This window comes from Cherax quadricarinatus, chromosome 15, assembly GCF_038502225.1.
Source record: "Cherax quadricarinatus isolate ZL_2023a chromosome 15, ASM3850222v1, whole genome shotgun sequence".
NCBI lineage: Eukaryota > Metazoa > Arthropoda > Malacostraca > Decapoda > Parastacidae > Cherax > Cherax quadricarinatus.
In genome coordinates this window covers 30,431,818-30,447,811 of record NC_091306.1, presented here as the reverse complement: position 1 = coordinate 30,447,811, position 15,994 = coordinate 30,431,818, and the positions used below count along the sequence as shown (strand labels likewise).

The following is a 15,994-nucleotide window of genomic DNA, read 5'->3' as shown; positions in this document are numbered from 1 at the left end:
TCAGACCGCTAACTTCACGAGAGCATAATTCCATAAGTTTTCCCATCAAATTTCATACTTTTGGTGTCATTATGATCGGGAAAAGATTCTCTATCATTTCATAAGATTTTTTTTTTCCGAAAAATTTTCAACCCTAAGAAAGAGTTTAGGAGAGGGCCTCTCAACCCTCAAAGGGTTAAATTCATCAGCAGCAGCACTATTTTGAGGCATTTTCTTAATGAGATCATCATGGAACTTCCTTGCCTTTTCACAAATTATAGACTGAGAAACACTATCACCTGATAATTGTTTTTCGTTTATCCATACCAATAACAGTCTCTCCAGCTCTTCAGTTATTTGCGGTCTCTGTTTTGAAAACATACTTGAACCTTTCACAACAACAGCTTCCTTGATTGCCTATCTGTTCGCCAAGATAGTACTGATGGTTGAATGTGATTTGTTGTATTGCCTTTCCAACTCGGCCATATGGACTCCACTCTCGTATTTTTCAACGATCTCCTTCATTTCCATCGTAATTCTCACCCTTTTTAACACAGGCTTGGCATTAGAAGCTTTCTTGGGGCCCAAGGTGGCTTATTTAGACGTTACAAGCACTAAAAGCAGTGGAATAATCCAAAATAAATAGGAGAAACACATGGAAACCGACCGCAACAACTTGTAAACAATGGCACACAGTCTTGGAGTGGCTAGGCCTACTCAGGCCGCACTCCTGGCACATGGACATGTTCTGGACGAACATCGTTGGTAGAGCTTTTCACCGTTGTTGGAGACACTTTTTTTTTACAGCAAAATGTGCCATTAGACGAAATTGCTATTATTTAATGCCACCATTAGTTGAGGGTCCACTGTATAACACATCCCTTCAAACTGCCAATATCCCAAACCCTTCCTTTAACTCTTAAACTGTCCAAACGTAGATCTACGTTTGCACGCATAGCGCTCCAAACGTAGATCAACATTTTATTTTTCATTCCTTCAAATTTGGCATGATAGGCCTGAGTCTCCTGGACACGAGAGAATGGGTCTGCGCCCTAAGTGTGCGCAGTATGAAAAAATTCGCTGACACTGGGGTACCGCATGGTAGCACCAGTTAGTTTCAGCTCCATCTTGGGTTAACATCATGGCAAACCCCCATGATTCACTCATGTCTCAGCGTATTAGCACTACTATTCTCAGAAAGTGTAACAGAACTCAAGGTTAGTGAATTTGGCACCGATATAGCCACTAATGTTCAAGGAATTAGTGAAGTTGTTGATGATAACCCAGATGACCCTCAGCCAAACACCTCTGGGGTTGCTAGTGTTACTACCTAAAGGCAACTCCGCAAGAGGAAATTATCATTTTCCAAGCGTTATGGTGATGACGATAGTGAAAGTGATATAAGTGACAATGATGAAATCAATTTTATGCCCATAGAGGATTCATCATTGTCAGCGATTATCATTATTCCTCAGTGAAACGTACTTTTAAGCGTTGTAACCTATGTTCAGGCAGTGTGCCATATATAGTCGGCAGCAAGGGTCGTGGCAGGTCACAATCCAAAACCCCAGCTAGTGATAGTGATCATGAAAGTGAATATGCTGGGATGGAGGAAGAGGAGGTTGGTGGCATGGTCCCTGGACCTCATGGGGCAGTGGGTGGGCAGACAAAGGACTGCCCGGCACCCTCTCAACTGTGTGCTGCCTCCACTCCCGTTCCCCCTTCTGCTCCCCCACGCCCCATGCCACAGGTCCACCCTGCACCATCTGACTACAAATGGAAATGGACAGAAAGTACACCATTCATGCCACATCCTTTCAATTTTGATGCCAGTGGAAGTGGTACCATGCCAAACTGTCCCATCACAAATGAGTCTACAGAGTTAGACTATTTCCAACTATACTTTGATGAACCGATAATTAGCCTGACTGTTACCCAGACCAACATGTACTACCAGTATACAATGGACCACATAGATGTTTCAGAATCGTCACGGCTGTGCAGGTTGAAAGATACAACTATGGCTGAAATGTATTTATTCCTTGGCACAATCGTGCTTGTGCCACACAAGTATAAGAACAATATAGCACAATACTGGTCTACAGGCCACTTCATCAGTACTCCAGTCTTCCGTGACCTCCTCCCCTGCAACAGATTCACTCTGTTGCTATGAATGTTGCACTTCTCAGACAAAAATACACCAAACTGAAATGACCTCCTATACAAAATCAGGGAATTGTTTGTGTATCTGAAGCAAAAATTCAGTGCCTACTTTTATCCATTCAAGAATATTGTTGTTGACGAGTCCTTGATTCTGTTCAAGGAATGACTGTTATTCAAATAATATATACCAAGAAAACATAATCACTTTGGTATAAAACTCTTTGTAATGTGTGACTGTGAGACTGGTCTTGTGCTGGATGTCATTATCTACACAAGGAAAAACACACTCGACGATACCAGGCGCATGTTGGGCATTTCTGGGGATGTTGTTCACAAGATGATGCAGCCATACCTTGGCAAAGGCCATAATACATTGTACACAGACAACTGGTATACAAGCCCTATGCTTGCTGATTTCCTACATGTGAACAATATTGATATATGTGGAACAGTGAGAAAAAGTAGAAAACACATGCTAAGGTTCACTGACATGGCATGACAAATGGGACGTGACGTTGCTGTCAACTATCCACAGAAATGAGATGGTACAAACAGACTGAGCAAGTACAACAATGAACCTATTATAAAGCCAGCTGCTGTCATCGACTATACGTACAATATGCGACTAGTCAACAAGCGTGACAGGATGATAGGGTTTGTTAACTGCGTGTGTAGGAGTCGTGTAGTGTTAGTCGTGTGTAGGAGTGGTATATAAAAGTGTTTTTCCACCTTGTAGACATTGCAATGCTCAATGCCTTCAACATGTGCGGAATTTACCCTCAGTGTCATCAAGCAGATAGTGAAACAGTATGGTACCACACCTATACCTGTCACTCCACAGCGACCTGTCACCCCACAACAGCGACCTGTCACTCCACAAGAAGAGGTGGAAGTGCCCGACCGAATAATCCCTAACTGTCACTGCCTGATACCATTACCATCTACTCCAAAGAAGAAGTACTCTCAGAAAAAGTGTGTTGTGCATGCTTACACTACACAGCGACCCCAAATGGGAAAAGACACACGATACATGTGTCAGCAATGTGGGGTGGCACTTTGTATGAATCCATGCTTCTTGGAGTATCATACAGTGGTGGACTTCTAGAATCATAAATGGGACCTGTAAATACCTTGTATATATATATGTAAATAATAGTATGTGATTGAACCCAGTGTACAAATTCATCTATCAGTGTGAATATGTGTGTTTGTGAGAGTGTGATTACTAATTCAATACCAAATATTTGTGTCTCAACAAGAATTGGCTATGAAATCAAAAGATCTGCAACAAAACATTATTATCACAACATGAAAACAACAAAAAATAGAAAAGAATTGGAAAAAATGATAAATGTTTATTGTTTCTGCAAGCAGCAGTGCTCTGTGTTGCTGACACCTCATTATTTTTCAAAATATTCGGAGCGCTAAGCGAGTGAACTTAGATCTATGTTTGGACAGTTTAAGGGTTAAAGTGCAGGTATTGTACTGCCCATTTCCAGTACTCAAGTCCGACTATATAAAAATAACTGGTTTCCTTGAATCCATTCACTAAATATTACCCTGCTCATACTCCAACAGCTAGTCAGGTCCCAAAAACCATTCATCTCCATTCACTCCTATCTAACACGCTCACGCATGCTTGCTGGAAGTCCAAGCCCCTTGCCCACAAAACCTCCTTTACCCCCTCCCTCCATTATTATTATTATAATCAAAAAGAAGCGCTAAGCCACAAGGACTATACAGCCCCCTCCCTCCAACCTTTTCGAGGATGACCCCAACCCCGCCTTCCTTCCCCTACAAATTTATATGTTCTCTATGTCATTCTACTTTGATCCATTCTCTCTAAATGACCAAACAACCTCAACAACCCCTCTTCAGCTCTCTGACTAATACTTTTATTTCCACACCTTTTCCTAATTTCCACACTCTGAATTTTCTGCATAATATTTACATCACACATTGCTCTTAGAGAGGACATCTCCACTGCCTCCTTGCTGCAGCATTTACAACCCAAGCCTCATACCCATATAAGAGTGTTGGTACCACTATACTTTCATACAGTCCCTTCTTTGCCTCCATAGATAACGTTTTTTGTCTCCACATATACCTCAATGCGCCACTCACCTTTTTTCCTCCACCAGTACTATGGTTAACCTCATCCTTCATAAATCCATCCACTGACACGTCAACTCCCAAATACATATCTGAAAACATTCATTTCTTCCATACTCCCTCTCTCCAATGTGATATCCAATTTTTCTTTATCTAAATCATTTGATACCCTCTATCACCTTACTCTTATCTATGTTCACTTTCAACTTTCTACCTTTACACACCCTCCCAAACTCATCCACTAACCTTTGCAACTTTTCTTTAGAATCTCCCATAAGCACAGTATCATCAGCAAAACATAACTGTGTCAACTCCCATTTTGTATTTGATTTCCCATAATTTAACCCCACCCCTCTCCCGAACACCCTAGCATTTACTTCTTTTACAACCCCATCTATAAATATATTAAACAACCATGGTGACATTACACATCCCTGTCTAAGACCTACTTTTACCAAGAAGTAGTCTCTCTCTCTTCTACACACCCTAATCTGAGCCTCACTATCCTCATAAAAACTCATTACAGCATTTAGTACTTTACTACATCTGCCACATTGTTCCCTCATCCACTATTTCATATGGCTTTTCTAAATCCATAAATGCAATGAAAACTTCCCTACTTTCATGTAAATACTCTTCATGTATATGCTTCAATGTAAACACTTGATCTACACATCCCCTACCCACTCTATAGCCTCCTTGCTCATCTGCAATCCTACTCTCTGTCTTACCTCTAATTCTTTCAGTAACAACCCTACCATACACTTTTCCTGGTATACTCAGTAAACCTATTTCCCTAAAATTTTTAGTCTCTTTTGTCCTTCTTCCCTTTATATAAAGGAACTATACATTCTCTCTGTCAATCCCCAGGTGAATTCCCCTCTTTCATACATTTATTAAACAAAAGTACCAACCACTCCAACACTATATCTCCCACCTTGCTTTTAACATTTCTGTCATGATCCCATCAGTTCCAGCTGCTTTACCCCCCCCCTTTCGTTCAATGTAATGCCTCGCACACCTTCCCCACACTCACATCCTGCTCTTCTTCACTCCTAAAAGATGTTATACCTCCTTGGCCAGTGCATGAAATTACTGCCTCCCTTTCATCATAGACATTTAAAAGTTCCTCAAAATATTCTCACCATCTACCCAATACCTCCAGCTCCCCATCTACTAACTCCCCTACTCTGTTTTTAACTGACAAATCCATTCGTTCCCTAGGCTTCTTAACTTGTTTATCCAGAGGCATCGCTAGAGTTGGTGTCACCCCCATGAAATTCAAGGGCGGGGGGATGGGGGGGTAAACTCCAGTTACGGCACTACTGCATGACCAGTGACAAATGTTAAGCAATGAGAACGTTTAATGGCCATAAACTGAACAGGAGAATACTTTTCAACTTTATTGATGATAAAATAAATAATCGTAGTAATATTGAGGAAACATAAACTCAAATACCACTTTGAGTACAGGCAACAGATCCTTTATTTATTCATCTTCAACAATGCCAAAACTAAAAAAAAAAACTTGAAAAATAAAGAAAAACATTCCAATATCAAAGAAACACTAGTTCTGCTATGACCTTGAGTACAGGTAACATCACAGAAAATCTTATCTTACATCTTCTTGCCTTCAATTATGCAAAAGCATGTATCACATCATCAAAATCAATCTATCAAATCAGAATCAATGAAGGATTCTTCTCTTATGTTCCCCTCAAGGAAGGTTCCTTGATGTTGGTGAGGGGCTCTTGATTTAGAGAATTTGATCTGTGCTCCAGTTCCCCGAATTAAGCCTGAATGCCTTCCACATCCCCCCCCAGGCGCTGTATAATCCTCCGGGTTTAGCGCTTCCCCCTTGGTTATAATAATAATAATAATTCTCTTATGTTGGTGAGGCACTGTTTTGTGTCGCCTTCTTTAGAGGCTCTATGGTATCACCCTCTAAATGGTGTCACTCAGCCCCACCCTTATGACACCTCTGTGTTTATCTCACTCCAATTTTTTTTTCTTATTTTCATCAAAATTTCTTGACAGTACCTCTCCCATTCTATCAACTGCTCTCCTTTTGCACTCTCTCACCACTCTCTTCACCTTCATTTTTACTCTCCATGTACTCTGGTCTTCTTATAACACTTCTGCTTTGTAAAAACCTCTCATAAGCTACCTTTTTCTCTTTTATCACACCCTTTATTTCATCATTCTACCAATCACTCCTCTTTCCTCCTACACACACACACCCTCCTATAGCCACAAACTTCTGCCCCACATTCTAATTCTGCATTTTTAAAACTATTCCAACCCTCTTCAAGCTCCCCCCCACTAGCCCATCTTTCTGCCAATACGTAGTTGCTTATGTCTCACCCTAACTTCCTCCTTCCTTAGTTCATACACTTTCACCTCTCTCTTTACTTGCTGTTCCTTTTGTCCCATCCACCTTGTACTCTAACTGTAGCTACAACTAAATAATGATCCGATATATCAGTTACCCCTCTGTAAACATGTACATCCTGAAGCCTACCCATCGACTTTTTATATCCACCGATACAGAATCTAACAAGTTACTTTCATTATGTGCTATATCGTACCTTGTATACTTATTTATCCTCTTTTTCATATATATGTATTACTTATTACTAAACCTCTTTCTACACATAGCTCAATTAAAGGCTCCCCATTTTCATTTACCCCTGGCACCCCAAATTTACCTACTACTCCCTCCACAGCATTTTTACCCACTTTAGCACTGAAATCCCCAACCACAATTACTCTCACACTTGGTTCAAAACTCCCCACGCACTCACTGAACATTTCCCAAAATCTCTCTCTCTCCTCTACACTTCTCTCTTCTCCAGGTGCATAAATGCTTACTGTAACCCACTTTTCACATCCAACCCTTATTTTACTCCACATAATCCTTGAATTAATACATTTATATTCCCTCTTTTCCTGCCATAACTTATACTTCAACATTATTGCTACTCCTTCTTTAGCTCTAACTCTATTTGAACCCCCCTGACCTAATCCCATTTATTTCTCCCCACTGAAACTCTCCCACCCCCTTCATCTTTGTTTCACTTAAAGCCCAGACATCCAGCTTCTTCTCATTCATAACATCCACAATCATCTCTTTCTTATCATTCGCACAACATCCATGTACATTCAAACATCCCACTGTGACGGTTTTCTTCTTTTTCTTTTTAGTAAGCAATACGGGAAAAGGGGTTACTAGCCCATTGTTCCCGGTACAGTAGAACCTCAAATTTCGAACTTAAGCTGTTCCAGGAGCTAGTTCTAAATTCAAAAAGTTTGAAAAGCGAAGCAATATTTCCCATAAGAAATAATGGAAATACAATTAATCCGTTCCAGAAACCCAAAAATATTCACAAAAAATACATTGTATAGAGATTAATTATAGTTTTACATACAACAAATATAGTGTACAATTATGTATTAATAAATTTAAATAAACATATAAAATAACATTTTTACTTATCTTTATTGAAGATTGGTGATGGCATCTGGAAGACAGGGAGGAGAGAGGAAGTTGGGGTTAATATTTGGAAGGGGAATCCCCCTCCATAAGGACTTTAGGTATCAAAACCCCCTCTGGGATTACTTCCCTTCTCTGTCTTTTAATGCCACTAGGATCAGCATGAGAGTCACTGGACCCCTGTCTCACAAAATAACTGTCCACAGTCCTCTGTTTCTGGCACCTCTAAGATTTCCTTAAAATGGGGAAATCAGCTTCCTTGATTTGTTCTTTCTTTGCCAGGATAGAAGCGATGGTCGACTTGTTTTTCCCATACATCCTGGCAAGCTCAACAAGTTTCACACTACTCTCATACTTCTGTATTACTTCCTTCTTCACATATATGGTGTTTCTCACTTTCTTTACCACAGGGGTTCCACTAGCAAGTTTCTTTGGGCCCATGGTAGCTTATTTCACAGTCAGACAAGCACTAAACACAATGAATTAATCATAAAATGTTTGAATGAGAGTGCAGGTTATTGTTCACTCAAGCATCAACAAAGCCAGACTGGCTCAAGGCGCCTGTATGGGGACGCGGACAGAGCGGGCTGGTGGACAGGTTCGGTACCCAGCGGTTTGAAAATAAGGGCAAGTTCGATAATAGGGACAAAGCTGGTTCGAAAAAAGTGGTCGATTTTCGAAGAGTTCATTATGCAATATGTTCAAAATTTGAGGTTCCACTGTATTTTAGTTGACTTTTACAACATGCACAGCTTACAGATGAAAGATTCTTATTCCACTTCCCCAAGGATATAAAAGGAAAAGCAATAAGAGGAAGAACTACAATAAAACCCTGAGTTTCGAACGCATGGATTATCGAACGCTTCAAGTTTCGACTACTTTTTTTGCGCACCAATTTTGTCCCGAGTATCGAACATGCCCTGTGTTTCAAACTGCGTACCAGACCTATCCACCTGCCCGTGTCCCCCGTGCAAGCGTCTTGAGCCAGTCTAGCTTTGTTTATGCTTGAGTGAACACTAACCTGCATGCTCATTTAAACATTTCTCAATTAATTCATTGTGTTTGGCGCTTGTTTATTAAGTGAGACACTGAAATAAGCTACCATAGTGGTGATGGTGGTGGTGGTAGATGGTGGTGGTGGTGGTGGTGGTGGATGGTATTAATGGATGGTGGTGGTGGTGGTGGATGGTGCCTTCTTCAAAGATTAAGGAGATTGTGCACTGTGGAATAGGGCGTAGGCATTTGCTGAAAAATATTACCCTGAGCAAGCTGAAACAAACCATCTCTGCAACAAGTTCTGTGACAGAACCATGTCCCATTTTAGGGAAATCTTAAAGAAGGGAAGTTACCCTAGATAAGGACTTGTTACCTAAAGTCTTAATTGAAGGGGATTCCCCTTCCAAACAATAAGTGCTCCCTCACTCCTCCCTGTCTTCCAGATACCATCAACAATCTTCAATAAAGATAAGTAAAAATGTTATTTTATATATTTATTTAAATGTTTATTTATCTATTACTAATTATACTATGTATGTTTGTTGTTTGTATGTAAAACTATAATTAATCTCTATAAAATGTATTTTTTGTGAATATTTTTGGGTTTCTGGAATGGATTAATTGTGTTTACATTATTTCTTATGGGAAATATTGCTTTGAGTTTCAAAAGTTTCGACTCTAGAACTAGCTCCTGGAACAGATTAAGTTCGAAACTTGGGGTACCATTGTATTAAGATAAAATCAAAGAAAACTCAGATGAGTGTGCATACATAAACGTGCACATGTACGTGTAGTGTGACCTAGGTGTAAGTAGAAGTAGCAAGACGTACCTGAAATCTTGCATGTTTATGAGACAGACAAAAGACACCAGCAATCCTACCATCATGTAAAACAATTACAGGCTTTCATTTTACACTCACTTGGCAGGATGGTAGTACCTCCCTGGGTGGTTCCTGTCTACCAACCTACTATATTAGATTTGCATTATGTAAATACAGGTAATCATGTTTACTTATTCTGAATAAAGAAAAAGTCATCAGCATCATCATCAGAGTTATCAGCAGGGCTATCAGGAGCTGTAGAGGGCCTGAGTAAGGGAGATGACGGAGAGGAAATGGAAGGACTTGTAAGGGCAGGGGTGCTGGATGTAACTTTCAAGAAGAATCCCATTATGTGTATGTTTACCTGAGTAAACTGACCAACTGATATGTTCAGCTGGCTGGCCAGCCTGTCCTTCAAGAAATACGTATATACCAAGCAAACTTAATTGCTTGAATGACAGAATCAAGGACTAAGTTTATGTAGGCACAAGTACATATAAGTATAATTATCATACATAGTGTAAATTACCTAGGATAACCCAAAAAAGTCAGACAAAGTGCTATACATACTGTGCTTGTAGATACAAGGCATAAGCATGACTGGCAAGTAATACACATTTCCACTTGCTCAGATGTGACGTTTCTGCAACATGTGTAATGTTTGACTGGCTAGCTGGCTGGCTCTGTCTGTCTCAGTCTCTCTGTCTGCCTTTGTCCTAGAGCTGCTCATGAACCAAAATCAGGAACTAAGTTTATTTGGGCACAGGTACACATAAGTACAGTTATCATACATAGTGTAAATTACCTAAAATAACCCCCCCAAAAAAAATCAGTGCTATACTGTACTCGTTGATATAAGGCCTAAGAATTACTGTGGCAAGTAATAAACATTTTGGCCACAGTTATATCTTTCCACTTGTTCAGATGTGACGATTCTACAACATGTGTAATACCTCTTCAGCTAGTTTATGATCACTGGACCGTACATACATACTCCATACAATTCTCAGATATGTGTTTGTTACTAACTTAGTTGATTCCTGAAGACCAGTCAATACATGCAGTGTTTATATGTATGCTGCTATGTATAATAATTTATTTAACTGTATTTATGTATACATGTATGTTTACCTGAATAAACTAAGTGACTGACTTGACTTAAATAAATTGACTTATTGACTTGACTGACTGACTGACTATATTGCCTTGATTTACTGATTGGACTAACTGACCTACTTACTTGACTGACTAGGGTGACTTACTAACTATAGTTAGTGAATATTGACTGACTGAGGGAACGAGACTGAGATTGAGAAAGAGTGATGCAAGATGAGATGCACTGCCGTTTCCACGGCCAAAGTTCTCGTACAGCTTACAATACCTACTGGTCAGAGAGCTGGTTGTAAGTCCAAGCATTTGTTAAACAGGTAGGTCGTTAAGTGAGGAGTACCTGTATGACCTCTGAGTTTATTGCTTAACCAACCCATAAATGTAATAACAATAATGTAAAGCGTACATGAGATGAAGCAATGAATCGTAAAGGTTGGAACTGTGTATCTCTATGCGCTGTATAGTCCTTGTGGCTTAGCGCTTCTTTTTGATTATAATAATAATAATAATAATGTGTATCTCTATTGGAAAATTGGATACTACTACTATTATTATTACATTCATGCGGAGAGTGCTAAACTGGAAGGGGGGTCATACAACACATGGGGAGAAATATTAGGCATTTAGGTTTGGTGCATGAAAGAAGTGGAAATATACTGTATTAGTCCCTTCATGGGAGGTTCTCTGATGCTGGCGAGGGACTCTTCATGCAGGGTTAAATTGGATCAAATTTGATTGCCTCCCATTCTCTCAGCCACTGCATGGGCACTACAGGTGAGGTCTTGGTTCACTGATATCAAAGGAACTCCATTAAGGGGAAAAGTCTGGACAGACTGTCTTGCTTTCAATCTTTATTTTCAACCCCTTTTTTTCATGCCTTACTAATGGTCAACCCTTCTCTTAAAGTGTTATATTTAGCCCGTAAATGGTCCAAGCAGATCTACGTTCACATGTGTAGTGCTACAAAAGTAGATCTACATTTTTTTACATATTTTCAAATAAAAAAAAAAAAAAAGTAGATCCAAGTTTTTTTACACATTTTCAAATGTAAAAAACAAAAAGATCTACTTTTTTTACATACTTTCAAATGTTGAAAAAATGTATATAGTATACGTTTGGACCGTTTACGGGTTAATAAAGATGCCATCTACTGAAGATAACTTTATTACACTATAATTTTACCATTCTAATCCTATCTTGCCCTGCCTCTTAATTTCCCTTTGCTACCCAAGCTTGCTGTAGTGCTCCATGCAGCTTCAGAATTTAGCACTTTCCATGATAATTATTTTCTAAATAAATGTGTCCCAAGGCATAAATTCTTTTGTGTAATGGAAAAATAAAAAAAAGTTATTTTCTAAGAATACAGTATATTAATTTCTGCATACATTTATCAACATAAATAATACTGTACATGAAATGTAAAATATACTGATTATTGACTGTCATATGATTTAGGAAATTTTATGTACAATATTCACCTTAAAACATAACAAAAATACGGAAAACATACATCTGTGTAGTAGCTGTTATAAAACTCCTCTAGGTAGTGTGATTTTTTTGTAAATGCAATTGAAAAAGTGCATCCAAAATTGAATAGGGCATATTGTGAAGGCCTTTTCATGTGCTATTTAATTTGGGATGTACTGTACATTTTTTTATAAAGGTGATTCAAAATCACACTATATAGAAGAGCTTAGAAACAGCCGACTGTAGTAAAGCTGGTATTATTATTCCTAATCACTGTAAGTAATAAGTTATATGATAACACTATTATCATATAATATACAATATATGCAAACTAAATGTAAAAAAAAATTACTGTTTGCAGTCAACTCCAACTGCTTCAGTAACTGTGCTGAATCCATGGAGTCTGTAAAGAAAATAAGTAAACTATACAGTATTTGTTATTAATGTTTGCTTTTGTCAAAATAAGTTCCTGTGTATGTGTGTACACATGTACAACTTTATACTACAGTACATGTATGTATACTCATGTACAACTTTATACTACAGTACATGTATGTGTACACACAACTTTATATGTATGCACAACCTTATATTGTATGCACACACACGTACAGCTTTATACTACATGTATGAATATACATGTACAGCTTTATACTACTACTATATATACTGTACACATGTACAACTTTATACATACATGTACATACATGCATAGTTTTATACCAGGGTATAAGTATTCACATACGTACATGTACTTCAGTTATACGTTTGTTTAAAAAATGTATGATTATAAAACTGGAGATTGAAGATAATTTGTTGATGAATAATAGATAAAGAGTAAGTTACTAGATATCCAAGTGTCAAAAAAGAACCGTAAATGGGGAAAATATTAAGATATTTTTCTTAACACTTCTTTGGTGAGTCAACAATGATGCTTTTTTGTTTTTCTTGTTTTTTTTTTGTTTTCGTTTTTTTACTTCAACAGTTAACCCTTTCAGGGTCCAAGGCCCAAATCTGGAGTCACGCACCAGTGTCCAAGAATTTTCAAAAAAAAAATTTGTTATTTTTTCTTATGAAATCGTAGAGAATCTTTTTGTGAAGGTAATAAAACAAAAAGTACGAAATTTGGTGGAAAATTGACGAAATTATGCTCTCGCAAATTTTGATGTGTCGGCGATATTTACGAATCGGCGATTTTGCCGACTTTGACTCCCATTTTAGGCCAATTACATTATTCCAATCAACCAAATTCTTAGCTATTTCACTAGTATTACTTTTATTCTATCGATTGAGCACAAGAAATCGTCAAGTCAACTGTTTCAACTACAAAATAAAGTGATCGGAAATTGTTAATTTCGCCAATTTAACACAAAGTTCAAAATATTCCAATTTCAAAATAGGGTCCAGAATGAACAATGTAGGCATTCCTGGCACTAAACTAACATTTCCTCTGTTCATTAGTTATGTTTTGAGGCTTTACAAATAAATTCCATTTTGATTTTTTATTCACATAATGAATTTTTATTCACACCAAAAAATAGAAGATTTACTGTTATGCAATACTGTAATAATTGTATAAATATCATCACCATATTTGTGAATGTATATTAGACCCACCAGCTGTCGTGTATTAGACATGTGAGGTCGTTTGTTTACTCTTGAATATCGGCAAAAATTTAACATTTCTGCTACTTTGAGCTCAGTTTCAAGCCATTTCCAGTGCTAAAACCAATCAAAATCATCTCTATTTCTGTAATATGTCTTCTATTCTATCAAATGAGACCAAGAAATCATAAATACATCTATAAAAAACATACGGAAAAACACTGCAAAGTTGCTGTTTTAATCGAAAAATCATGATTTCATTTTTTTTCTCTCATTATACACAGTGTGCTGCAGGATCTGTTTTATGTGGTGCACACATACCACATAGATGTATTCTCTCATATCTAGGCCCAAATGTACCACTCACAGTTTATCAGAGTGAGCTGAGCTCATGGCGTAGATCTACGGTTTGGACCCTGAACGTAAAGCCGTAGATCTACGGGACGGACCCTGAAAGGGTTAACCCTTTCAGGGTCGGCAGGCCCTCTCTCAAACCTGTTCTCAGGGTTGGTAAATATTCGAAAAAAAAAAAAATTATTTTTTCTTATGAAAAGATAATTTTTTTCCAAATTTTATAGGCTAAAAAAAATTTTTTGCCATAAATAATTACCGAGATATGCAGGCGTGAGTTGACAGAAATTGAACTGCATGTGGAAACATTGCCAACTGCCGGTCACCCTGTAATAATTTATTTTGTTTTTTCTTGTTTCTTTTATTTTTTAATATTTTATTTTTTCAAGTAACTTTTATGGCCTCTGAGACCAATCTAAAGACTATTTGGTATATATTCACTCATTGTATACTACACAATAACAGCACAAACTTTGCTGTCATTATATTGTTTACAAAACATGTTTACACAAACCAACAATAAAAAATGTTGCTTATTACTATTTTTCTATCATATATACTCATTGGACAGGTTCCTATAACTACAAGAGGTTCTGAAAGCTTGTAGTAGTGTGGGGGTGGACTTGTAAATATGCTGAGTCACTGGTGTGTCACACTGATGCATCATACCACCACTCACTAACCTCACTGCCTTCCACAACACATCCCTTCCTTCCCACACACCTACCTTCCTTCCTTTCCTTCATTCATTTCATCCTCTCATCTCTTCCTACCTACCTTCCCTCCTCCTCCCTCTCATCTCTTCCTACTTACTTTCCCTCCTTCTTTCCCTCCCTCCTCCCTTCCTTCCCTCCCTCTTTCCTTCCTTCCCTCTCTCTCTCTCCTTCTTTCCTTCCTTCCCTTCCTCCTTCTTTCCTTCAAGTAACTTCTCTGGCCTGTGAGAGCAATATAAGGTATATTGAATGGATATTCACTCATTGTATGCTACATAATAACTGCACAAACAGTTATTATATTGTAAAACATGTTTACACAAACCAACAATAAAAATGTTGTTTATTATTATTTTTCTATCACATATATACACATATAAAGTCACTGGACACTTCCCAGAACTGCTACAGCTTCTGTAAAGCTCGTAGTTGTTGTGTGGGGGTGGACTTGTAAATATGCTGAGCCACCGGCCTAATTAGTGTCACAATGACAAATAACACCACCACTCACCACCCTCACTGCCTGTCAACACCCATTCCTTTCTCCCCACCCCAACCAACCCACATGGAAATAAATCACTGTCTGAATTTTTTTGAGTTATCCTAGGTTGATGGTCTCCTTCCTTTCTTCCTTCCTTCCTTCAGGTTGGTTTCCTGGGCATTGCTTTCGGTCACCGACTCCTCAAAACCATGAAATTCATCTTCACTGACACTTCCATCTGTGTTTGAACTGTCACTTGGGAATAAAACAGCCCCAATTAGCTGAGGAGTGAGGAGTTTCTTACCGCTAGGCATGGTGAACAAGGTGTAATAAAATGGCTTTCCCACAGTGCACCACTGGGTCCCCAATTTTTTTTATACTGCTCACACTGACCATGGAGACCCATTCTCTCACATCCAGGACTACCAGCCTTTTCCTGCTTGATTTGAGGACGCTAGAATTTATGCGTACTAGTATGGCACCAACCCTGGTGCATAAGCCGTACTAGTACGGCACCAACCCTGAAAGGGTTAATACTATCACTTGTAGAAATAAAATTTAGTGAAAATTTTAATTAGTGAAATAAGCTTTAGTTAAATTGGTTGTATTCACTAATTTGTAAGTTCATAGTGAGCAATCAACTGTTTTCCACAAAAGTAGGGTTACCCAAAGAAGGAAATGTATTCACCATCACTTATTCTCT

At 38.3% G+C, this 15,994-nt stretch overlaps 1 protein-coding gene across 3 annotated transcripts in view; it reads right to left on the bottom strand.

Annotated features, from left to right (window-relative positions):
• Positions 1 to 15,994, bottom strand: part of Dhod (dihydroorotate dehydrogenase 2) — a 141,458-nt gene that overhangs the window by 26,275 nt on the left and 99,189 nt on the right. The window contains exon 8 of one of the 3 annotated variants that reach the window (XM_070085249.1): positions 12,022 to 12,544. The exons of 1 other annotated variant lie outside the window; for it this stretch is intronic. In XM_070085249.1, coding sequence (XP_069941350.1) covers positions 12,490 to 12,544 — 55 coding nt within the window. In that variant the 3' untranslated portion in view covers positions 12,022 to 12,489. Of the gene's footprint in view, positions 1 to 12,021; positions 12,545 to 15,448; positions 15,813 to 15,994 lie in introns of those variants that run through there. One more of the 3 variants, XM_053781029.2, reaches the window with a different exon arrangement.